Source organism: Diaporthe amygdali (assembly GCF_026229845.1).
Source record: "Diaporthe amygdali strain CAA958 chromosome Unknown NODE_13_length_1014660_cov_65_381101, whole genome shotgun sequence".
Taxonomy (NCBI): Eukaryota; Fungi; Ascomycota; class Sordariomycetes; order Diaporthales; family Diaporthaceae; genus Diaporthe; species Diaporthe amygdali.
In genome coordinates, this window is record NW_026517033.1 from 276929 (window position 1) to 300503 (window position 23575).

Below are 23575 nucleotides of genomic sequence, written 5' to 3' on the forward strand. Positions count from 1 at the left end.
GGGGTCACTGTTGTGCAACGAGAATACTGTGGTACTTGACACCAATTATTATGTGCAGACTGCATGGCCATGGGCCGTGTCGTGTTCGGACACGCCCGCGCCGTCCGCATCAGACCGATGAACTAAAGGAAAGTGTTCAATTGACATTGCATGTGAAATTATCTCTTAAAAGTTGAACAAGGCGAGATACTTTGAAGCATTTTGGTCTGTGAGGAACGGGATAGGAATACGAGATGTGAAAATTGATGTGATATGATCGTCAAAGCAACGGCCATTGGTATTACAAATGCGCCACTGGGTCGATGCACTCGCAGCGCGGCACGGCCGGAATCTTAACCCGTCCAAGTTGAGTTAAAGTGAGAGGCGTCGTAGCATCATAGGATTCCGCCTCGCTTGTTGGCGCTACTAAAGACTTAATCTATTTCTCTGAAAGCTCGGTAGAAGCCTATGGAGCGTTCTCGTCTCTTTGGCTTGGCACAAAGTCCCCCGGCCTCATGCGGTGCGGCTACAGTTGCTCGATTCTACTTGCAACATTATCATCATTGAGGAGAGTGACAGATTGTCTATTTCTGACCTGTCCGCCGTAGATCACTCTATCAATACACGCCCCCCCCCCCTTCATCGCGCAATCTGTTTTGCTCTTCTGCCAGGGGCGAATCCAAAGAGACTGTAGTTCAATTTGGGCGAAGCTCTGCAGGACACTCAGGGTTGCAACCAAAAGTCAATGTATATGTTTCAAAGCGGGTTGCATTGTGGCTTGCAATTGCTGCAGGAGAGACGCGGGGCGCTTCCGGCCACGTGCAATTCTTTACATGTACATTCAGTCGGTGAATAACCAATGTGGACGCAAAGACAATGCGCCGTTGAGTCTCCAGCGTCTCGTGTTCATTTTGGGCGGATCTTGAGACCTTCAGAGCCTTTGGGAGTAGTTGGAGCATGCTCAGTCAACCTCTGGCGAGTCCAAGTTGTCCGAATTGACAGGGCTATCCTGCTGCTCATCTTGCTTCTCACAGTCTCCATTTTCTTTCTGCTTGGGCACCGGAGGCTTTGGTATCCTCATCTCAATCCTCTGCAGCTCAATCTCTAGTACAGGAGTGCCCTCAGAAAGTTTTGACTGCAATCGATCATTCTCAACGTCAAAGTATAGGGCCCAAAAGTTCCCTTCCTGGACGGCGAGAAAGCCCTCCCAACCACCCAGTGTAAGTCTCCGATCTTGTCTTGTGCAGTCGAATGGCGCTTTGAAGTTTGGCTCGGCCCAGTCTCGTGCCCCAAACTTGACCTCGTAAGTCTGGCGATCGATATAGATCCAATTCCTAATGATGGCAGTCAGTAATGTGTCGTAGTAGACAAATGGGGACAGGCCGAGGTGAAACGCAGTATTCTTCAATTAAAGTTGCTTACATGACAGGAGGGTCGTCCATTATCGTGGAGACAAGACCATCATGCTGAGTATCTGGAAAAGGGAGAAAATATCCAGCAAAGCGATGGCCGAAAGGAATGTCATACTCTGTCCCCGTGTCGATATAGAGCTGCAAATGATATCTGGATCAACTGCCGGTCTAGGCGGGGCACTCCAAGGGGCCACAAAGCCGGTAGAAGGAGAACATACCTTGTTGCCTGAGAGAATCACATGTTTCCCTTCGAGTGAGGAGCTGTACCGCGAAGACTTGATACAATGTACAACAAGATTGTTCTTTCTGCTGCGATGTTCCTGCCTGCGGGCCCTCGCTTGCGTTTGACGAATAGCTTCCGCTGCCCCGAAGACCGAGGCAAAGGCGACGATGAATGATACCTGCTGCGACATGCTGTTTAGCGAGCTGAAACAACCAACAACCCACACTAACGGGTGTTCCTTCTGAGTATGGAAGGCCTCGCAGCTGCCCCGCGGATTTATGTGAAGGGACTGCCGGAGCCCAGATTGACTCGAGGTGACACAGCACAAGCCATCGTTCGATGTCTTCATCCGAGGCGCCCTTGTGTGACGTGGTTAGCCCAATCGGTATGGTAAACGTGGAAGGTGAAGCATAAAGGTAGATCCCCGCAAGGTGTGCCATCTTAGCCGTGCAAATAATGTCCCGACGGGGATGAACCGGGCATGACGGGCTGATCGCTGCCGTGTACCAGGCTTGGCACCGGGCTGCAGCACCGAAGTTGCTTTTGTGGCTGACTCGGTGGGTGACACTAGCATTCGAGACTACTCTAGCACCTGCGTGTAGCTTCAAGCCGACGGTGCTTCCCTTGAGCATCGCATGAAAAACATTCGATATACCAGATGTGGCTTGACTCGGAAGGGAGAACCGCATCTTCGACGGGCCTTCCCGTCGGCCGAGCTGTAGATCGATTCTCGCTGCTGCCCGACGAAGTGCACGGGTGTGACCCGGGTCGGGTTGGCTGGCTCTAGACCTCTGATATTGCTCCATGCCGAGCGGTCAAGGTTAGAAGGCCAGGAATCTCCAGGCGTGAGATTAGATACAGATGCAATGAAGGACAACTATAAAGACCATATGCCTCCCTGAGCAATTGAAAATGTGATATTCCAGAGCCTGCAGGGCACAGACGGCCAGATTCATTGGAGCTTTACATCTTCATCAACCAAGATATCCATTCCAAGATCAGCCCGATTCCCCCCAGACTATCCAACCGAAACAATATCTTTCCAAAGCTTTCACGGTAGACCGTTCGGAGCAGCGATGTCTTCCCCGTGAGTGACTGCAGTCCTGTGGTTCAAGGCGTCACGCCCATCTAACCCATAGCAACCCACAGAACAAAGACTACTCCCGCCCCTCCTACAGGCCCTTCATCGAGCTCTACATCTGGTCCTCTCAACAGCGCCCCACGCTTGGGGGCACACAACGAAGACCGGGAACGGGACCGGGACAACAAACTCACCAATAGCCATCACCATCTTCCGATGCCGGGTCTCTCCGGTAGCCCAAACTCAGCAGTTGGTATGCTCTCCTGCCGGTTTTCTCTGCACTACGCAAGCCTTGAAATTCAAACATCTCGCTAATGAACCAAGTAGGCAATCTTTTGAAAGGTGCAGTCGACTCTTCTGGTGAATTCAAAGATGCCGCCCTCCAGGTTGGAATCAAATTGGATCTGGTAGGTTTGAACAATCATGCAGGAGACGGTTGGCGACGCTGACAAGGAGAGTCTTGCAGGAAGCAGAGGTCCACCTCACAGCACGTGTGCGCGGTGATATCATTGTTGGGCTTTATTAAAGGCTCACGAACAAACTTTTATCACCTCCCTGGCGACGCTCATTTGGGAATTGGGACTATTTTTCAGGGCGTGGTTATTGGTCTTGGAGACATTGCAATTGCTTTCCTGTCACTCACTCTTGATTTCTGCATTAAGGGTCCCCGGGGATTTGCACTTGGAGCTCTCAAATTGGAATTAGCTACATTCATTTAGAATAATACTATTCACTTCGTTTCCCAGGGGCTTGCATCATGGACCACTCATATTGTGTGATTGAAGATGCGATCTTTTCAGTGGAAATCTTTAAGGCATCTGCTTTAGCTAAGCCAAAAGGACTAAATTTATCTGGAGTCGTTGCAAGTGACTTCTTTGCGGCATGCATGTATATAGGGGACTGGCTGACAGTGGGTGTATGGCAATTAGACAATTAACTTACACAACGCACTTACATAAGCCGTCACAACACCCAAATTTATTACACACCCTCTGTGCATCCTACGTTTCCACATTTAGTGTCTTCTCCTGAGTTAACGAGGTAGCCTCAACGAATTCAGACCGAACCTGATCTAAAAACCAATCTGCGATAGTTTCTGAGACTGGAAGGTCGTATTTGACGACGTAGAAACGTTCAGCCACAGATCTGAAGGTGAAGTACCGAGGATCTGTCCCCCCATGAGATGTGTCATTTTCCAATGCCGTTGGGGTATCACACCATACCTACCCGAGACCAACCTAGACATCTGCGGACGCCACGACAGATCCGCGCGATGAAAGCAGCCCACGGAATCGGAACTTAGATCGGTTCGGTACACTCAGATGCGGTAGCCTGCAGCGCCTTCCTTGAGGCGTGCATCTGGATTGTAATGTTTTTCCAAGCTATCATGGCGCAAATGCGCTGAAGAGCCGAAGTCTACGAGACAACTGCCGTAACATGCCACTGTCTGTCTACCTACATTGTAGGAAATTTCAGGGCTGTGATTTCTTGGGGGAAAGATTCCAAATCAGGGGTTTCGCGCTGCGCAAGTCGGATTGTCCTTTTTAAAAGCGTCAGCATGCCAACTAGACAGCTGTGTGTTTGCAGGAGAGGATTCTCCGATGGAAAATTAGAGGAGGTCCGGGCCACGGCCGCCGCCGCCGCAGCGTGGCACAGCAGCTGACTAGCCGCCAGAAGTGAAAACAGTCACTCGGATGGGAAAGTTTTTCCAGTTGGCTTACAGTGGCTGGCGTCTTGATGACTTTTAGACCCTATGGCGTCTCGTGGCTTCTACGCTACGATAACTTCTTCGAAAAGCATGGACTCGTAGCCTGTGCGCTTTTGGTCTGCTATTGAGACGTGACAGTCCTGCCAAGATTGTCATCTTATGATAGTTCCGGCGGTTCGGGCCACTATTGGGAACTAAAAAGTGATGGCTGTTTCGTTTTGCCATCAAAAGTTGGGGCTGAAATTCCTACTGGACGGCGGCAAAAAGCGCGTCTAAGGGGCTCGCACGGGTAGATCCTTAATTGAAACGGACTAGCCTTTTCGTCACGGCACCCTGCATACAGGTATTTTCGGCAGGGCTCCCGTGCCTCACTTTTCGAGCTGGACAGGAAGGAGCCGAAAACGGTAATTTGTATATCATCAAAGATGTTTCCCGAAAGGCAAGCACCTCTGTGTGCACCAGGTGTCGCTTCACGCCATCACACTCCTTTTTAGTCATTCTTTTCAGTCACTCCTTAGACACCTCAAGCATCAGGATGCCTTCATTCACAGCAACTGTGTTGTTCTTCCCCCTTCTCGGGCTTTGCAGTGCCAAATGCATTCCTGCTGCGGTGCCACAAGCCACTTCTCCTCCAGCCGCCAACGAAGGCTCATCAGTGCCTGCTGTCGGCCAGAACGCCACTTCAGCAACGAAGACTCCGAATGGGTTTGAACCAGGGGTCAAGTGGCAGATTAACATTCAGAATCCAGTTGATCCACGGGCCGGTCTGCAGCCAGCTGATGCTAAAGTCATCGATGTCGATCTTTTTCAAGCGAGCAAAGACCCCACTCTCATACCAGCACTCCATGTACGGACAGCCAGAATGTTCTTCCTTATGTGTGCATTATGTGTTCTGACGGGCAATAGGCAGCTGGGGCCACAGTGTTGTGCTATTTCAACCTGGGCGCAGTCCAGACTACGGATTGTGACTGGTCGAGTTGGAATAACGATGGGCTCATGAAGGGACAAGTCGTGGAAAATTATTCTCAGGAAAAATACGTCGATGTCACGGATGAAAAGGTCCTGGAGCTCCACAAAGCCCGCATTGATCTTGCTCACAGTATCGGGTGCGACGGACTCGATCCCGACAACATAGACACATTCGAGCTGTCTCCGGATGAGTCCATTGGCAAGCAAATCACACAAGACGACATGATCACCTTCCTGACTACTATTTCGGAATATGCTCACTCTAAGACAACAACCCTTGGCCATTCCCTCATGATCGGACAGAAGAATGCAGTGGGAATCACGGAAAGTATCCATACATTCATGGACTTTGCTATTTCAGAGAATTGTGTTGGATCTGTCAATACTGGCTCAAACAGAGGTGCACCTGATGAGTTCTGTACCACCTTCCAGAAGTGTGAGTTTGTTTCTCCTATTGTATATCAACGCTGCTCGACGCCAGGAGCATTCGGTCCGAAGAGGCTCTGTCTTTTTGTATCGAATTCTTGATGCAGTCGGCGTAGAGCTTTCCATTTTTGTCTCTGAATCTCTCTTCACTTCCTGTCCCGGTTGTTAATTCTTGGCTATGAAATACAGACTATGCCGACAATGGCAAGCCGGTCTTTGATATCGAGTATCCCTCCAGTCTCGCAAGCGGCGGCAGCAGCAAGGCTCGACGAGACGACAGTACTACCGATGGTTCTGAAGCTGGATGCTCCGCCGGTGTGAGTCAGGGCGATATCACTGCCTATTGCACCTCGCAAGCAAGTAGCACTGGCATCAGCCGGATCCTGAAGCTCGACAATGACGAACATGGTCTAAACGGCTGCACGCAATACTGTGACGAGGCTACTTCATTCGTCATGGCAACGTACGCGTCCAACGATACCAACTCTTGCGGATAGTCCACTGTTGTTGTTGAGTGGAAAGCTAAACTGTTTTCCCGGAGAAACTCAAACGGGCAGAATGCAGCACTCACGTCTGCTCTGATGATGATTTTGCTTCTATGAATACATGTATCCCTTGATTGCTTTTGGGGGAGATTACGTGTATGACCTGTTTTTTGCTCAAGCGTTTTTCAACCCAGACACAGAAGATCATGTATTTTCTGAGGAGCTGCTAGAACAGTATCCAAGTGCTGTAGATACTCCAAAAAAGAAAATTGACACAAATGAGCAGACCTAAAATGCTCGAGATCATTCAAAGTTTAGCATCGGGTTCGACAAATAACATTGTTCTCAGAGAGTGAAACACAAAAAAGGGGAAAAGATCGAATGGCATCCTTGTGGCCCAAAGTTGAGATGAGCTTGTGGAAAAGAAGCAGACCAAGCTGGTCGTGTGATCTGACGTTGTTCTCGAAAAAATATCGCAACTTGATTCGCTCTGCGATAATTGGTAGGCCCACTGTGCAATTGGTACTGCTACCCAGATATATGCTATATAGTCCTTTGTGGCAAATTGCCTAGCTCTTTTCTTGTTCAGTCATCTTCCATTTTAGAGGAAACAAGGTGCATGAAGTGTATCTCGGTTGACTGATAATATCGAAGAGACAGCTTGAACTCCTGATGGAGACAGTAGTTCAGACTTAAATAACTATTGGTGGATACAAGGAACAACGGCAGGAGAAACAATCGAAAAGGACATTGTATCAAGGCATCAGTATTTGTCTGTCACTGTCAACCACTGAATTAGTCCATGGGTCCTGTTCTAAGGTATTCAATACAAGATGGTATAGTACGCGACGTACTTGTGTACGTTGTTGTTGACTGATGTACTTGATAACATATTAATGGATTGTATTTCTAGCCTTTATTAAAAAGGCATGTGAGTTTGATTTATTTCCACTTTTGTACTGTGCAAGGTGGGTACCAGGCAGTAGCGAGTCAGCAATGCTATGCTGAAAGAACAACGATTATGACTCTCTTTCAACATGTATCTCTTTTTTTATAAAAGAATAATAGAAAGCCTGCACTCAAATGCTGTCAAGACGGAAGCCTGACAAAGAGAGCCACCGCAAGAAAATACAGCATCCTTGTGGTCCGCACAGAAACGTGTGAGGTGGCGATCGTCCATCTATTGCTAACGCGAGTGGGTGGTTGTAGCTTTTTATAAGAGAGCTAAAGAAGGTCGAGATAACATATATGGCTCCAAAGGGGTACTTATGCATGCAACTCGTTCAATAAAACATTCAAAATAGCAAAATTCGAATCCTACTAAATCACGATTGCTTGGTCTAAAAATCGCAAAAATGATCTGTGCAGGGGTCGAACCTGCAATCTCCTGATTTCGAATTCCAGTGAACTTCACTAGTCGTAGTCAGACGCCTTGCCATTGGGCCAACAGACCATATCATACACATCCGTGCAAAAAGAATACTATAGTCATTCCTCAAGTTTGAATTCAAGAGGTGTTCCACACAAATATCTGTTATATATAGAACACAGATATATATAATGTATTTATAAAAGGTTTTGAAATTGTATTGACGAAATCTCTCATCTCGGTATTTCTTTCTGGAAAACAAATTATAGCAATAGAAAATACCACGAAAACCTCGTTCTATAAACTCTCTAAACGTCGACGGAATGCTCTGTAACGAGGAAACCAAAACAACGGGAATGAAGAGATGAGAGGAAAATAAAGGTACATGGGATCTGATCAATGTACAAATGTCAAGATAATACACAATATGTATGAAAATTCGATAGTATGTGTTTAATTGATTGTGTAGGGTGAAAACTGCGGTTTTGCAAACAACGCCGCTTCTGAAGCCTCTGATCACAGGAACCCGGAGCCAGTTAATCTGCAAGCCTGCGACATGCCCAACGACGCTGTTTTAAACTTTATATATCATAATATATCTGATTGCTTTTAATGAGTGCCGGCCGCCCAGGAAGTGTTGTCACCGGAAGTTGTAGCTGGAGAGGTAGCACATCGGGCGTGACCAGGATCTAAATATTGAATGCCTGAGCAATTTTAGAGTCGCACTAATTGCCTGGATTAGACGTAGTGCATACAGTAAATCATAATTGTCTCCCATCAATTCCTGTAGCGTTGCACTTATTATTGACCACTGACTCATCCTATCTCAGCAAGCGATGTATGAGAGAATTTCAGGATAAGAATCGATATTTATTCAATATTTCAAAGAGCTTTGCCAAATGAGACAGCGAATAGCTAATTGAAAAGAACAGCGGGCGGTAGAAACTAGTAAGACGATTTTGGAGATATGCCCAAGTTGATTATGGGCATCATGTCTGCCCCTGACTGTATCTTCGCTTTTTTCTTAATTCCGCAGCTCGCTTCATTGATGTCGAGCTGGATAATTGAGTATATTATAATCATCAGTGTGCTGATGTATGTACGAAACACCAGCAGCGAGCAGAAAAATGGTCCTTCCAACAGCAGCACTGACATTGGAGAAGTCACGTTGAAGATATGAACACCCCATGCTAGAACTTGCTATAGCTTTTGGCGCCGGCAAGAATTTCACACTGTCAGACAAGGCCAACGGTCACTTGGTAACGTCCGGGTCGTGGCTTGTAGCATAATTCACATCGCGAGCTAGCAAGATTCGTGGTGACACAGTCGTATATGAAGTATAATTACAATAAATAAATATTATGTTGCATAGTTTGAATCGAAGGAAGATAGACCATATGCTTGATGACACCACACTCATCAACGATTCACCGCGGGTTCTAGGTTCGAAGCACCCGTGGACTTCTCCGCGCTCGTACTTGACACATTATCTCGAGCTCAGATGTTCTCTCACAGGAAGGATAATACCCTGAACGGTGCCCGACTTCAGGTTCATCTAGCAGGAAACTACCACACCCAATCGGTGAGTATGTATCCGCAGATGTACTGTTCGGACGCCCCAGGCTTATAGCAACTCCATCCAGAATGGCCTCATCCTCCCAGCCGCCGCAATGCTGGACGAGCTCTGCGCCGCCGTCCCTGTCTCGCTCGAGGACCCACTCCTTGTCGACGTTCCAGACGAAGTTACCCCACTCGCCGTGGAGTTGAGGCCTCCGAGCCCAGTGCCAGTCGCCGACGCAGTCGAGTTGCCGGACGCCGCGCCGGACGAGGTCGACGACGAGCTCGAGGAATCACTTGTGCAGTTGGCCGTGAAGAAGACGTAGTTGGCGGCGCACCCGATCCCGCCGCACCCGGACTCGCAAGGGTAGTCCACGAACACGGTGGGGATGGCGGACGGGCAGTCGCAGGACTGGGTGAGGGGCTCCAGCTCAACGCAGTCGGGCGTCGCGCACGAGTGGCAAATGTTGCTGGTGAGGGTCACGGTGGGACATCCTTCCTGAGAGGTTGATGAGGAGGTGGAGGCGGACGATGTGAGGGTGGCTGTAAGGCCGGAGACTGTCGTCGTGGGCTTGCTGGACGAGGTCGAGGATGGGGTTTGTCCGTGCGCCGGGATGCTGTGTCAATTGTCAGTCGTGTGTTGTTTTTCACGCGTTTCTGGCGCAATCTGATTGGACTAACTCACGCCGCGGTCAAAGCCACCAGAATGTGGCCGTAAAGCTTCATCGTGAATGTTCCCAAACTCGCTCTTGTTCTGTCGGTCGAAAGTCAAAGGACGTGGCCGCCCAGGTTCGATCGACTTGACTGCTACCAAATGCTGCGTAAAGCTCCGTTGTGTGAAGGATGCAAGATCTGGACACCCGCAGCTGAGTCCACAGACGTGAAGGGCCTGCTAGAAGGTGATTTCGTTGGTGGAGGGTTGCATCATGACGTAGAAGGCGCATTTGGACGCCACTAGGCTGCAGAATCATCTCCTATCGTACTGCATGTTTATGACGGGGCATCCCGAACTGCATGTTGTTGTCTTGGCGATCCTCGATGTTCTCGGACCCTCATACGTCCTGCTTGGGTGCCTCCTGAGCTTTACTCCCGGCGCTCAGGACACTACCTCGGTAGAGTATCAGTTCACCACAACGCCACCCTACACCGCCAGAGGTCAGCCATGGAAGGCAACTTGAGCATAAATCGCTGGCCCGGATGCATGGTCAAGAATCACCAGCGCTGCATAATTCTTGTAGACGGGCATCCTACTTCAGCACACTTCTACCAGCGAAAACCTTTAGCTTCCGCGCTGTGCGTGCATAGAGGTATTGTTGCTCTTGTGGTATTCTCTTCGGATATGGGTTTCGGGCATGACCTTTCACGCTTTCAACAAAGCCCTTTTAAAGGAGCTAATCATTCATCAGTGACCGAAGTAAAGTCGAGGGAGGTCGCACAATCTCCCGTTTTTCACTGCGAAAGTGGTATGCAATAGGACATTGATAGGATTGGTATTGACGTTCACAACATCCGAGCCAGACGTCCTCATATAAATATCTTCTGACAGACATTGCCGCAACTGACCGAAACAGTGTTGTTAACAAGGCTTGATAGTCCGCACGCATTATGCTGAGCCCCGAGATCTGGTGCATTTCACGTTGAAAGTAGTTGCATATAGTAGTAGTATTTGTGAGGACTTCCGAACCAAATATGCAAATGTCGCAGATTCTATACATAGAGACCAGATCGGTCTTCTAGTTTCCCTTTTTCTCTCATATAACTCCAGGGTTAGATAGCAATAGACGCTGTCCCTCCTACGATGTAAGTCGAATCTGGGCTGCCCACGATGGAGGCCCGCCTCCCCTTCCAGAACTGAGCTGCCTCTTCCCTATTTCTGAATACAAACCGCTCAACAGCCGTGAACTCAAGCCACGAACCTCCCGAGAACTGAGTCTCCCGGAAGAATGAGTCCGTATCCTTGGGGGTGACATCCTTCCAAATACTGTACTCCCGCAACAGATTTCCTTCTCCAGCCAGCCCTTTAGCTAGCTGAAGTCGCTCGTCAACCCATGCGCCATCAACCTCGTCGCCGTCCCCTTCCCGGTGGTGAAACACATGCACAGCAAACCCGCCATCCTCCACGAACCTCTCCGTCACCGCGCCCACCTCCCCGACTTTCCTCGCCAGCAGGCCCTTCTGGTCTAGGCGGCAGAAGACGTGCTTGCCCGCCGTCTCGCGGTACGCCGGGTTCTGGAACCCTTTCCAGACGACAAAGGTGTTGGGCCAATACAGACACGTCACGAAGTCCCACGCGTCGGCCGGGTTATTCTCGTCCGGTAGATCCCTCGCGCCGACCTGCACGTAGCTCAAGGGTAGCTTTGTGTGGTTGTGGCCCTCGCGCGCCAGGTCCACGTGCACCTTTTGGTACTCGTGCAGGAAGCGTTCCTGAGTCCACGACGGTTCCTTCTGCACTGCGATGAACCACATCACCTCATTTTGGGTGTCGTATTGCGGCTGGCTCGGACCTGACATTTTGGAAAGTGATGTTCTGTTTGCGGATAGTATCGGAATGAGCTCCACGGATCGGAGGGACAGGCTTCCTAGACTGTAAAAGGAAAAATACCGCCTTGACAAGGAAGTGGATTCTGTTCAGACTTTTTTGATTATATTCAGAAGAAAAAAGACTTCACACCTTTGCTCAAGTGATTTGACTTGCTGCTGGGAGACACTTCGCCCTTGTATTCTCATCTTGGCCCCCGGCAAGTGGGGGAGTACACAGCGCTCCGACGCGGACAGCCGCAAGACCGTCACTCCTCATCGGGGTCGGAATAACAAACTAGTGCGAGTACCGAGTATGTAAATCCGGGAAAGACGGTCAAATTTCATCCCATCTTTGACCGAGGCCTAGAGTTGTCGTTTTTGAGCACACAAATCGGTGCGAAGTAGGCGCCCGGAGTGAACGCGACACGAAAGCCCCCAGGTACGCATTTGGGGTCGAGCACGCTGATCATTTGGGCAAGAAACTGCAACTGGCACAAACATTCGCATCACAGCAGCATCGGATAAGAAATTGAATTCAGATGTGAATGCCGTCTAGTCTAGAGAAAATGCTACAGATGCAATACCAAACGCAGTAACACAGTAGACAAAATGTTAACAATACAGTAGTCCAACTTGAAAATGCAACGCACCACCACCACTGCTAACGTCTAAATGAAGAGATAGTCGCCACGGTATTTGGCAGTCTGCGCATATTTGTTTGTCTCCACACTGTTCGCCCGCAAGGCATCAGAATCACGCTTGGGAAAGCCCTTGAAAGAGGCCGCATAGGTGGCCACGCTGTGTGCGACCAGCTTCGTGTTGAGCTCCCAGGCCGTGACATTCACATTGCCCGTGTCGTCGCAGAGCAAGTGATAACACTCGTCGAATGCCTCTCCAGCCTTGCCGCCAAAAAGCTCGCGTTCCTCGTCGGTCTTGATAACCTCAGCGCCAGTGGCGATTCCACCCGCAGGGATTCCGGCCCGGATGAAACCATCGTAGTCGCTGCGGCCGTCGAATGGGATGAAGGTGTAATTGAGATCGTGGGCCTCGTACCAGTCAACGTAGAGATCACGGAGCTCCTCTGACCCAACGGGATGAGCATCGTTGGTGGCATTGTAGACTTGATAGGCGAAGTTAGGGCTCGCAAGCATATCGTAATCCATAAACAAGCGGACCTTGAGGTTTTCATCGGAAGACAGGTTGGATGCGTAGTAGCTGGACCCGACCAGGCCCTCCTCCTCGGCAGACCACCAAGCAAAGCGCACGCAGTTGTTCACACGGAATTTGGTGAGCTGCTTCGCGACTTCGAGGAGAGAGAGCGTGCCAGATCCGTCATCGTTAATACCGGGACCTGCCTCAACGCTATCAGAATGGGCACCAAGGGCGACACAGTTGTCCGGGTCGCCCTCGACAGTCTGGATCACGATATTCTTCGTGATGGCGTTGGTGACCCATGAGCTGATGTACGCTATCGCGTCAACCGTTTCCTTATCCTCCAGCTTCTTGAGGAGAGGCTTGGCGTCGACCAGAGGAATGCCGAAAGTAGCGACGTGGTTGTCATCAGGGGTGCCGAGAGTCCCGGAGAGCTCGCCTTTCTCGTTGTTGTATATGACGGCGGCGATGGCGCCCGCCTTGCCTGCCAGAGCAGACTTGTCACCGAAGGCGCAAGTCCCGCGGCGAATGAATGCGATGTTCCCCTTAACACTGGATGGGTAATCCTCTGACGAGCATCCGCTGTTATCAACAAGAACCAGATCCCCGCGGACGGGCTCCCGGTCCTTGGTCGGCGGGGTGAGACTCATGGGCTGTGCTGCCTCATAGAAATCATTGCCGATCACGAGACGGAACTCCTGAACCCAGCCAACATAAGCAGGGAATGGCTGTTCCACTATCTCATAGTAGTCCCCCAGTTCCGAGATGGATTTGCGGATGTAATCCAGTGTCCCTAGATGGCCCTCACTCCCGATGACGCGAGTTGGTCGATTGTACTCATGTGAGCTGAGGTTGGCGATTTCATACAGGTCTTGGGCACCCTTGACAAGTCTGTCTATCGAGATACTGTCCTGCAGGGCCTGGCTGTCAACCAGAGGCTTTTTTGCCTGAGCCAAAGCTGCTTGATGGCCATCGTCGAACAACGGCTGCTGCAACTGGGCTGAGGAAGCAGAGACAGCGTGAAGGGAGGTGGTAGCGAGGGAGGCCAGACCGAAAAGCCGGGACGCCGCCATGGTAGATATGGTGTCGAGGGGAGGTCAACAAAGGGTCTTGCTTGTTGTTGCTTGAAAGAATGTGAAAGACGTCGCCATGCAGGTAGATAGATAGAGTCACAAGCTGATAAGGCGTGGGTGTCGTGACGTTGCGGCAGTGGATCCCGGCAGGCAAGGGGGAGAGGCTGGGGAAATGCAGGGGTAGCGCAGGGGGTGTATCCGCGGCTCAGATGACCAGTGAGAGGGAAGATCAAACACGCAACATGTTGATTCAGTGCTGCTTGGGTACTGACATCGATGACCCATCGATACAAAGACACGGGGTTAATAGCCCATGGACACAAATTCACTTCACACTCGAGTTACAGCCCACATGTCAATCTATGTATCACAAAGCCCTAACATGGTCTGCCAAAATCCCAAAGTGCTTTTGAGCTAGGGCACCTGAGTACCTGCATCACAGGGGCAGAGTGCGCTAACCGCTTTGTGCGAATTGGTGGGCACTTCCCCAAATGCACGCAGCATGTCAACTTACTTTTCCCTTCGTTTGATTCAGATTTCATCGCCATTTCGTCAAAGCTGTTCGACCTGTTCTTACCTTCATAGCGTTTCTGTTGCATGGGATCTTCAGCGCACTCATTTCAATTTGACATCGACTCACGTTGCCCCGGTGTCTTGCTCCACTATCAGCCAAGGTCATAGCTAAGCAGAGGCCACCTTTCCGCACCCGTTTCATCAGGAGAACGACCCCAAAAGAGGTAGGTCCTCACGTGCCATTTGCATCGGGAGATTGGGACACTGAAACTCTGACAGGCCTTCAGCTGGGATCGATTAATTGACGAGTGCACGGTTTGGAACGCACGAAAGAATGGCAACCCAGCCGGCTGAGGCCGCGGACAACCAACCACGAACAATCACATTGCTTCGCCACGGCCATGCCTGGAACAACATGCTGTCAGGTTTTCCATGCCGTGATCCCATCCTGACCGAGCGAGGACGGCGCCAGGCCTCAGCAGTCCAGCTCTCCCAGCCACCTGACCTCATCGTCGTCTCGCCTTTGACGCGCACCCTCGAGACAGCCATCATCGCGTTCGGCCCCCTTATCCGCGGCGCCGGCGGGCCCAACGCATCTGTCCCCGTCCAGGTGTGGCCGTCACTGCGCGAATGTGGCGACAGGCCCTTCAACCACTGTCGAACCCGGTCGCAGCTTGAGAGGCGGTATCCCTTCCTGGACTTTGCAGAGTGCAGCCGGTCCGGCGTCTACGACAACAGCAGCGAGCGGAGGGGCCACCGGCGGGCCCGCCGCGTGCGCAGGCGTCTCATGGAGCTGTCGCAGACGTACAACCACATCGTCGTGGTCAGTCACCAGGGTTTTATCCACAGGCTGAACGGGGGCTCCGGAAGGTACCGCAACTGCGAGTGCTGGACCTACAGGGTTGGCGTCGACTTCAGCATCACGGGAGACGGAGACCTCGCTGCCCCCTCGGGATCCAATGGACCGACGCAGGTGGCGGTGGGTGAGGAGAGCGAGGTCAATGAGGCGGACTGAACGGTGACGCGGCCAACAGGGGATAGCGGTACAGTGTTGGGCAAGGGCGTGGGCTGTATTCCATGTGACCGTTGCTACATGACACCCGCGAACGGGTCCTAGACACAAGTTCGCTGCAGTGATGGCCCTTCGGGTAGCTGATATACGGTCCTTTCGCTTCTCGTCGGCGAAGGCAGCACGGAGCTAGGAGCAAGGCTATTTACGTCAACTCTTGTCTCGTTGATGTAGTGCCGGGGGTGGACTCACAGGCTAGTTTAGGCGGTAACAGAGCCGCAGGTCGAGGAAGTTCTCTGTAGCTGCAGGCATTTCAAGGCGTCTGGTAGGCGGATATGCGGCTTTGTGCTGTTTTGACTGAAGATGCCCACGTTTGTACACCCTCAAATACATACTCTGCGACTCCCAACAATCACTTCTGCTTGTGGTTGCTCATCAGGGTGCAAAACAAAGAGAAGGAAGTCTGTCGACAGGTAGCGAGACAAGCCACATCTTCAACTCATCATGGAAAAGATTTATCGCCCTCACTCACCACGTTCTCGGTTCCCGCGAACCATGATCGACTATTTCAAGGGGGAAAAAACGAAAGAAAAAGAAAACACTGTGCAGCTTTAGACTTGACCGGGAGGGGAGCGGGTAAAGCTTGGACAAACCCTAAGAGCGCCAGCATGAGAGACCGTTGCTTGAAAAGATTCCTCGTTCTTCTGCGAGCTGCAACGGGCTTTCTTTTTATGGTTTCTTTTGTGTCATTCTTTCTTGTTTTCACTCGCCGTCCTTGCACTTGCTACAAGCAACATCATGTTCCTCTTGTGGACTCCCGTGTGAGAAGTGTCGCCTTTACTCTCGAAGGAAAGATCTTACTGATGGCTGACAAACCCCCGCTCTATCGTACCCAAAGCCACCTGCAAAAACTGTCCAGCGGCGACGAGAAATGAGAAGGAAGCCACCTCTCTAGCCAAATGTACTACCGACGCGCAGCCACTCTCATCTCGCCATTTTGAAAGCCCATGTCGGTAATGAGATCAAGATGCCTCCAGACAGCCTAGCATACCTGGAAGAACAGGCGCAAGTCGCGCGCACCCGCCGTGAGGAGCGAGAGCTTGCGAAGCAGAATAAGATCATCATGAAGGAGCTCGGCGTACGTGTCGAGCATTTTGGGCCCCATTGGAATTGGATTAATGACCTCAGTTGCAATCGGACATGGGGGCTGGGAAGATTTTCTCAGGTTTGTTGCTTGTTTGGAAAGCTCAAGAAGGCAGGGCTGCACCCAACCCTTGTGAAGCGCCGACACATTATCAACGCGGTCACTGTGCCGTTTCCGGTGGATGGCGACCGTCAGAACAAGTGGGAGAAACGCGTCAAGCGAAGGATCTGTCAGCTCTACCAATACGTCCAAAGGAGAGCTACGAGGGAAGTTGTCGTCCGCCAAGAGGCCCAGGAGGGCGAATCATCCGCCGACCCGACCAAAACGCCACCGCTGATCGTGGGCGAGCAGATACGGAGATATGACCACAAAGCCATTGCGAGGACTTTCTTCGGCCCTTTCAACCTGAAGAGTGGACAGATTGACCCCTTCCGCCTGGATCCACGCACCAGCGTCCACCAAGTCTACTTGTCTTTCCCTGACGGAGAGCGCTATCACCCGACTTTCCTCGTCTGCCCGTCGATTCAAGAGCGTGCTAATCTCGAGACCCCTACCATGGCGTTCGACATGGCTGCTCAGATCGCACAGATTCCATCGTCCGTCCCTGAAAGCATCAAAAAGACCGTCGTCGACGCCATCGAGACCACCGATCTGCGGAGGAAGCCGTCCAGTCTTCAATGCATGGCCCGTATCAGAACGGCCTCCCTGACTGACGACGGGAAGGCTTCAATGACCGATATTTTGCATGTCTTGGCTCACGCCCATTGGATTTTTGAGCACGAGGGCACATATACGCGCTTTTATCGGCAGATTCGGTCCATGGGACTTGAGGATGTCGTTGACTATCAATTCAACTGGGGCAATATCAGGGATAACACCGTCCTTGATGAACGTGGACGAGAGCTAAGAATTACCACCAATGTTCCTAAAAGAAAGCCCAGACTCTCGGTGAGAAAGGCGTTGAAGGAGATACTTGAAAGTCTGCGATAGAGCCTTAGACGTGTACGAATAGAACGGACTTTCTTTCGACAGTGGACATCGATTTGGAAAGGTGCACCAAGGTATTAGGCGCCTCAGTCACGAGTCGGAGACTTACAAAATTGAATTATCAGACCTTTCAGACAGACAGATCAGTCTGGCACGTTTGATTGGGAGAGACTTAGGTGACAACGCCGAATTTCTCAAATCTTCAGTATTCATTATACCGTTCTGCTTTGAGCTCTCGCCCATCTCAACAGTCCTCGCACTTAGAGCTTGCGTGTGATGCCGAGATCGGGCGTGGGTCTGAAATTTCGAGTGGCCGGTAGTTGCCAGGCTGAGCGCCTAGGCAGAGTCAGGGTGGTTCGTCGGGAGCTCCGCTGATTGCTTGTCTCCTCGAAGGATTGGAGTACAATAGCACATGGCAGTGATCACCTGTCTTTTCGCGAATGACAAACGAAAATAGAGTTCCACAGGGCTTGAAGCTATCCGAACTAAGGAACTTGATCTTGATGAACTGCTCCGCTATGACTGTCAGGTATAAAAGGCCAGGGATTTAGCTATTCTCGTGGGTTCCGGCGTCGACGCTGATTCAGTGTTCCAATGAGAACGCTTGCACAAGCGATTCAACTCCATGACTGTGTGATTCGCTTTAATCAAAAGCTCACGCTGAGGGTGGTGGAATTGTCCAACCTGAAACTCTGCTTGTCTTCGATGGGCAAGATCCAGAGAGGACTATTGTTTGTAGACGCTGCGGAGGATCCAAGTGTAGTGCACGCGGTCTGGTCAATAATCCAAACGATATTCTCGTAGCGAGGGCCCATAAAGCAGACGTTAGATGCAGCTACCACTTGCTAGCTAAGCTCAGGCGTGCGTGGATAGTGTTGCGAGAAAGGTGCAAGCCATGGAGCGCTGGCCCACAAGAGTTCAACACCCTCTGCCCCTCGGACTGCAAACAGTCACCAGAGCCTGTGTCCTAGGTAGCAACTGGGTCGGGGCAAAATGTCCTGTTCAGAAGCCGTGCCATGGGTTGAGATGATTGAGGAACTTGAATGATGCAACCAGCACTATCATCGGATCAATATTATGGGTACAGGACTGATAAGGACAGCGAGAGTTTCGTTTACCTGCAGTGCCGCTGCCAATTAGGCTCGTGCTGCTGAATATTCGGCTGGTGCATTCCGCCAGCGAGGAGACCTACTGCTCGAGCTGAGGACTTGGGTATGACGATACTTGTCTGCTTTGGCGCTGGACTACTCGACCAGTCTGTAGTCGAGACATGGGTCTCGTTCGTCTTGTTGTTGAGGCCGTCGTTTGACACTCAGGTATTTGAAGACCTGCCGTATGTTAGAGAATTATCAATCAACATGTCCGTTGAACATACCCAATTCAAAGTTCCACGGAAGCAGAGCTATGTGATGTGCGTACTGCCACGAGAACAGCCGCGTGGGTGCGCCAAACGAACTCGGTATCAAATGACACGAACGAAAGTCGGCCAAGCCAGCGCACCAGCTCACCGGACGACCCGAATACAAGTCCCTCCGAAGATTTAGGACAAAAAAAAGGTGCGAACTGTCACGAGGGCAGCCGCAGTGGGTCTGCTCAATTCGCTAGTGAGATAATCGATCGTGTGCCCGACAGAAGGAAGAAGGGACGGAATCATATCTGGCAGCCAGCCGCTCTAGAAAAGGTGGAAGCCGACCCCCTGATCGCTCTTATCTCTCATCGATGGTCTCGTTCAAAGCTTCTTATCATCATTATCACAATTGCACAGCTCGCAGGGGTCCTAAACACATGGGTTCGGTCATGATTGGACTAGCAATATGATGGTGCTCCCTCCTGGAGGACCTTCTTCCGCGGGACGACTTCTCTTGATCAGAATTCTATGGGACAAGTGTTTGTGGAACATGTTTCTGCGGGAAACCTTTTGTGCCATGGGAAAAGCTTCCTGTCGATGAACACCCTGTCGGCTAGCTTTCTATAGATAACACTCTGCGTGTTCCCTTCTAAAGTTGAGTGAGAGAACCACCTGTGAGATCCTCCTGCTGGACAAGATCTGATTGTCTCCCATGTCATAAAGAATGACCCACAAGATGTTGTTTAAGTAGGCAAGTATTGTCTTCTCATCCTTTCTACGCACTATAGGTGCCCAAGAAAAGTATTGGAACCTATGAGGGGTTTCAACTTTTGCTTCCTGGTTTCCCCTTCTTGACTTTGTTGCCGAGTACCTCGGGAACGTCTCGGACACTACATGATTTAAAACTGCGTCATCCTGCTCACAAAATCGGCCACCAGCGGAACTTATTGGAAGCCTGTGTGCGGATGCTTTTCTTGATCAATAGCCGGCCAGTGGAGCTCTTGCATGCCGGCACGATACAAGGTCCGTTATGTAGTCGAGGGGAGCAAGTTCTCCAGCATTTCCCATCTCCTACTGAATGTGAAGGCGAAAGTCTTTGTAAGATCCTAATGATCCGTGATATCTAGAAGCGGTAGCGCAGGTCCAACCTCCGGCCCTCTACACAGCCACAGACACTGAGAACCTCAAAGAGATGTGCACAGGATTGGTGGTACTTCTCAGCGTTGCGCTGTCTAGATCACAAAGTAGATTCCAAACCCTGCATTTGTCTTGTTCTGAGTTTGGGCAGCCCTATCCGTCGACGCTGTTGCACACAAGAGATGGACGTTGAATAATTCGTAACGCAACGGTAGCTCAATGCCTTGTGGTTTTGCCTTCATGATACGTATGGAACGTTGTAAGCCGTCTCAGCTTAACCAACAAAGCGATGAAATTTTTATCAGATCAAGGTTCGTGGTCTCCGATATCTCCAACGTCGCATTGTGCTTGCTAGTTGTTGGTTCAACAATCAGAATGTACCCTTGCAATTGGCCTTGGACATCTCGCTGCACCTGTGGACGACACCCTTAGAATCGCCAGACGTCGTGACGGACTTTGGAGAAGCTGATTTAACCACGAATCAGGGTCATTCATATCACGCTGGGACCCAATGTCATGTGGACGCGTTCATGTCCACATCCCGCGGGCCACTTGCCGCAATTGGCTGATGGCTGTGCTGGACAGGGCATCCCTCCCGATTGGGGGGGAATTGCAGTCCGGGGGCCGGGGTTGAAGTGCCGGCGACCTCAAGCCTTGACACCATAGCTATGAGCATAGGAGATGTATGATTTGCTTCTGATTGGAGGATTGAAATATTTCCCTGATATGGCGGGTATGAGCCCAAATGGAGCAAATTGACGGCCCTGTTCCGCAGACTACTCAGACCGCCGTGACGCGTTCCTATCACCAGACAATCTCACGATGGAGGCGAGCACATATATATAAGGCTGCCAAGGTGCCAAGACGACCACGATCTCTGGAGTATCTGCCTTGGCATAAGACACTGCCGTGATTCGTTCTTGGCACCGTCACGATCCAACATGACTCCCTTCAGTTGCTGGTCCCTGCTCGTTGCAGCTTTCACGGCCTCCGTGATTGCTTCGCCCGTCGCCGAGCCGGCGCCGGCCATCACCCCTGCCCCTAGCCCCGACAAGATCAAGAGAGCCACCAGCTGTACCTTCTCGGGCTCGTCTGGTGCTTCGCTCGCCAGCGTCAGCCAGAAGTCATGCGCTACTATTGTCTTGTCGTCGCTCGTCGTTCCGTCTGGCACTACCCTGGATCTCTCCAGCCTCGAGGATGACACCACTGTCAGTGAACAGTCCCTTGTATGTCCCTCATCCATATTCGGGCACTCATCTCACAAAACCTTGACAGGTCATATTCGAAGGCACGACAACCTGGGGCTACGCCGCGTGGGCCGGCCCTCTGCTGCAGATCGAGGGAAAATCCATCACGGTTCAGGGCGCGTCAGGGGCGCTCCTCGACGGTGGCGGCTCCAAGTACTGGGATGGCGAGGGTGGCTCCGGAGGCGTAACAAAGCCCAAGTTCTTCTACGCGCATGATCTCACTGATTCGACCATCACCAACCTGCACATCCAGAACACACCTATCCAAGCCGTTAGCATCAACGGTGCGAGCGGGCTGACCATCACCGACATGACCATTGACAACTCCGCGGGTGACAGCAAGGGGAAGAACACTGACTGCTTCGATATTGGGAGTTCGTCCAATGTTGTCATTACCGGTGCGAATTGCTATAACCAGGATGACTGCGTTGCTGTCAACTCTGGAACTGTGAGTATAGTGCCTAATATTCTTGTTTTTTTGTTTTTGGCAGTCAGAATTGATGGCTCCGAATAGGATATCACATTTGAGAACTCGGTTTGCTCCGGCGGTCACGGCTTGTCGATTGGCTCGGTCGGCGGTCGAAGCGACAATGTGGTTGACACGGTGACCTTCTACAACAACGAGGTTAAGAACTCAGTCAATGGTAAGTATTTCAGAACTATCCCACACGATCTTTCTGGAGTGTGCCATCTAACGCTCGATCAGGCATCCGAGTCAAGGCCACCGAGGGTGACACTGGCACAATCAAGGGGGTCACTTACCAGAAGATTACATTGTCAAGCATCTCGAAGTAAGTACACCAAGGCCCAAGCCCAGAAAGAACGAGAATGAGACAACATGTTCTTGTTGCTAACTCACAATTCCTCTTCCCAGGTATGGCATCCTCATCGAACAGAACTACGACGGTGGAGACCTCGATGGCGGCACACCTACCTCGGGCATCCCCATCACGGGCTTGACCCTGAACACCATCTCTGGCTCTGGCGCTGTCTCCAGCAGCGGGTATGACGTTGTGGTTGTCTGTGGCAGTGGTGCTTGCACCGGATGGACCTGGGAGAGCGTGACCGTGACCGGCGGCAAGAAGTACAGCAGCTGCACAAACGTTCCAAGTGGTGTGGCTTGCTCATAAATTGACCGGCACGCTGTTTCATCCTCGGATTGAGGAGGCATGCGTGTTAAGCGGCGGGGTGCTGAATCCCGGACAGTTCATTTCTCTGTTTGGGTAGCTTATCAATGCTAGATTGTATGTACCTTGTCATAGTTATGGGGAGACCAGATCGGATCCGAGTCTGCCTTTGCAGCACAGACGCACAATGGGAAATTTGTGACTGTTGTGATGATATAACAATTTTCCTCCGCACTAGTCCACACCAGATGAGTTTGGAAACAATTATCTGATCTGAACCCGATGTTACTAACCCTTTATCCTATGGACAAATGCCCAGACTCATTGAGTAATCATCTGCTAAAACCCGCAAGGGGATCAGACGAGACAAGCTCCACGTGCGCGTAGAACGAATGTGCCTTCTATGATTCGCAGTCTTACAAGCTACCACAGCTCATATTTTCACACTAATACAAAAGACTTCCATAGGTAATCCACCACTCGTGATTTTTCGGTTTTGTGCGATTCTTTGGAGTCAGTTCCCAGTCTTTATTACCGTTCTTTAATTGTCTGAGGGGCTGAACATAGGGTAGTCCGAGGTTTGTGTTTGGGACAGACCAGATGGTCTAGGCTCAGTTATGGTCAGGCTCAGTTCCGGGGTGTCGGATTCCGACGGAGGCTCGATTGTAGGAAGTGGGTATGGAATTGGGAGCGTTTGAATGCGACCATCGCTCCTGGTGATCGTTGTCATTGTCTCGGTGTGAGCATCCGTCCTGTCAATGGGGGGAGGGGTGCTGGAGCTCGAACTCCGCTTCGTCAGGTGGGTGACGAGAGACGACTTCGCTGGAGACAACTATTAGCACAGGCAAAGCACAGCTCATGACAGCTCGGCGGAAGAGCTTACAGCTTGTGGTTGACGTCCCCACGTTTGGCTGTCCGCCCACTCCCTGGGTCGTTACTGTTGGCGGAATCGCAAAGTCAGCCTGTGTGCGCTGCGGCAAGCACAAGGCATCGTGGACCAGCATTATGCTAGTGATGACGAGAATATTGAAGTTTGCAACCATATTGAACATCGATGATAAACGTCGAGATGAGTCAGAATTCACGGGTTCACAGTGAACTGAGCATGT

General features: G+C 51.0%; 10 protein-coding genes across 10 annotated transcripts; 5 read left to right on the forward strand and 5 right to left on the reverse strand.

Moving 5' to 3' along the window:
- Window positions 1–940: 940 nt before the first annotated feature.
- J7T55_003712 (uncharacterized protein) lies at window positions 941–2420 on the reverse strand (the record flags this gene model as incomplete). The annotated part of the gene is made up of 4 exons (XM_053143050.1): window positions 941–1313; window positions 1402–1529; window positions 1610–1795; window positions 1845–2420. 4 exons carry the CDS (start codon window positions 2418–2420, stop codon window positions 941–943), a joined length of 1263 nt encoding a protein of 420 aa, XP_052993959.1.
- A 270-nt stretch (window positions 2421–2690) lies between these two features.
- On the forward strand, window positions 2691–3221 carry J7T55_003713 (uncharacterized protein; the record flags this gene model as incomplete). Its single annotated transcript, XM_053143051.1, has 5 exons — window positions 2691–2701; window positions 2754–2816; window positions 2896–2948; window positions 3023–3102; window positions 3162–3221. The coding sequence occupies 5 exons, from the start codon at window positions 2691–2693 to the stop codon at window positions 3219–3221; spliced, it is 267 nt and encodes an 88-aa protein (XP_052993960.1).
- A 1717-nt stretch (window positions 3222–4938) lies between these two features.
- J7T55_003714 (uncharacterized protein) lies at window positions 4939–6295 on the forward strand (the record flags this gene model as incomplete). Its single annotated transcript, XM_053143052.1, has 3 exons — window positions 4939–5250; window positions 5310–5808; window positions 5988–6295. 3 exons carry the CDS (start codon window positions 4939–4941, stop codon window positions 6293–6295), a joined length of 1119 nt encoding a protein of 372 aa, XP_052993961.1.
- Window positions 6296–9276: 2981 nt separating this feature from the next.
- Window positions 9277–9935, reverse strand: J7T55_003715 (uncharacterized protein; the record flags this gene model as incomplete). Its single annotated transcript, XM_053143053.1, has 2 exons — window positions 9277–9826; window positions 9895–9935. 2 exons carry the CDS (start codon window positions 9933–9935, stop codon window positions 9277–9279), a joined length of 591 nt encoding a protein of 196 aa, XP_052993962.1.
- A 1041-nt stretch (window positions 9936–10976) lies between these two features.
- J7T55_003716 (hydrolase) lies at window positions 10977–11720 on the reverse strand (the record flags this gene model as incomplete). The annotated part of the gene is made up of 1 exon (XM_053143055.1): window positions 10977–11720. One exon carries the CDS (start codon window positions 11718–11720, stop codon window positions 10977–10979), a length of 744 nt encoding a protein of 247 aa, XP_052993963.1.
- Window positions 11721–12397: 677 nt separating this feature from the next.
- Window positions 12398–13954, reverse strand: J7T55_003717 (aminopeptidase; the record flags this gene model as incomplete). The annotated part of the gene is made up of 1 exon (XM_053143056.1): window positions 12398–13954. One exon carries the CDS (start codon window positions 13952–13954, stop codon window positions 12398–12400), a length of 1557 nt encoding a protein of 518 aa, XP_052993964.1.
- Window positions 13955–14801: 847 nt separating this feature from the next.
- Window positions 14802–15482, forward strand: J7T55_003718 (uncharacterized protein; the record flags this gene model as incomplete). The annotated part of the gene is made up of 1 exon (XM_053143057.1): window positions 14802–15482. One exon carries the CDS (start codon window positions 14802–14804, stop codon window positions 15480–15482), a length of 681 nt encoding a protein of 226 aa, XP_052993965.1.
- Window positions 15483–16503: 1021 nt separating this feature from the next.
- Window positions 16504–17610, forward strand: J7T55_003719 (uncharacterized protein; the record flags this gene model as incomplete). Its single annotated transcript, XM_053143058.1, has 2 exons — window positions 16504–16614; window positions 16723–17610. The coding sequence occupies 2 exons, from the start codon at window positions 16504–16506 to the stop codon at window positions 17608–17610; spliced, it is 999 nt and encodes a 332-aa protein (XP_052993966.1).
- Window positions 17611–21033: 3423 nt separating this feature from the next.
- On the forward strand, window positions 21034–22469 carry J7T55_003720 (glycoside hydrolase family 28 protein; the record flags this gene model as incomplete). The annotated part of the gene is made up of 5 exons (XM_053143059.1): window positions 21034–21300; window positions 21368–21787; window positions 21854–21983; window positions 22046–22130; window positions 22214–22469. 5 exons carry the CDS (start codon window positions 21034–21036, stop codon window positions 22467–22469), a joined length of 1158 nt encoding a protein of 385 aa, XP_052993967.1.
- Window positions 22470–23007: 538 nt separating this feature from the next.
- Window positions 23008–23509, reverse strand: J7T55_003721 (uncharacterized protein; the record flags this gene model as incomplete). Its single annotated transcript, XM_053143060.1, has 2 exons — window positions 23008–23288; window positions 23350–23509. 2 exons carry the CDS (start codon window positions 23507–23509, stop codon window positions 23008–23010), a joined length of 441 nt encoding a protein of 146 aa, XP_052993968.1.
- Between the last annotated feature and the right edge of the window lie 66 nt (window positions 23510–23575).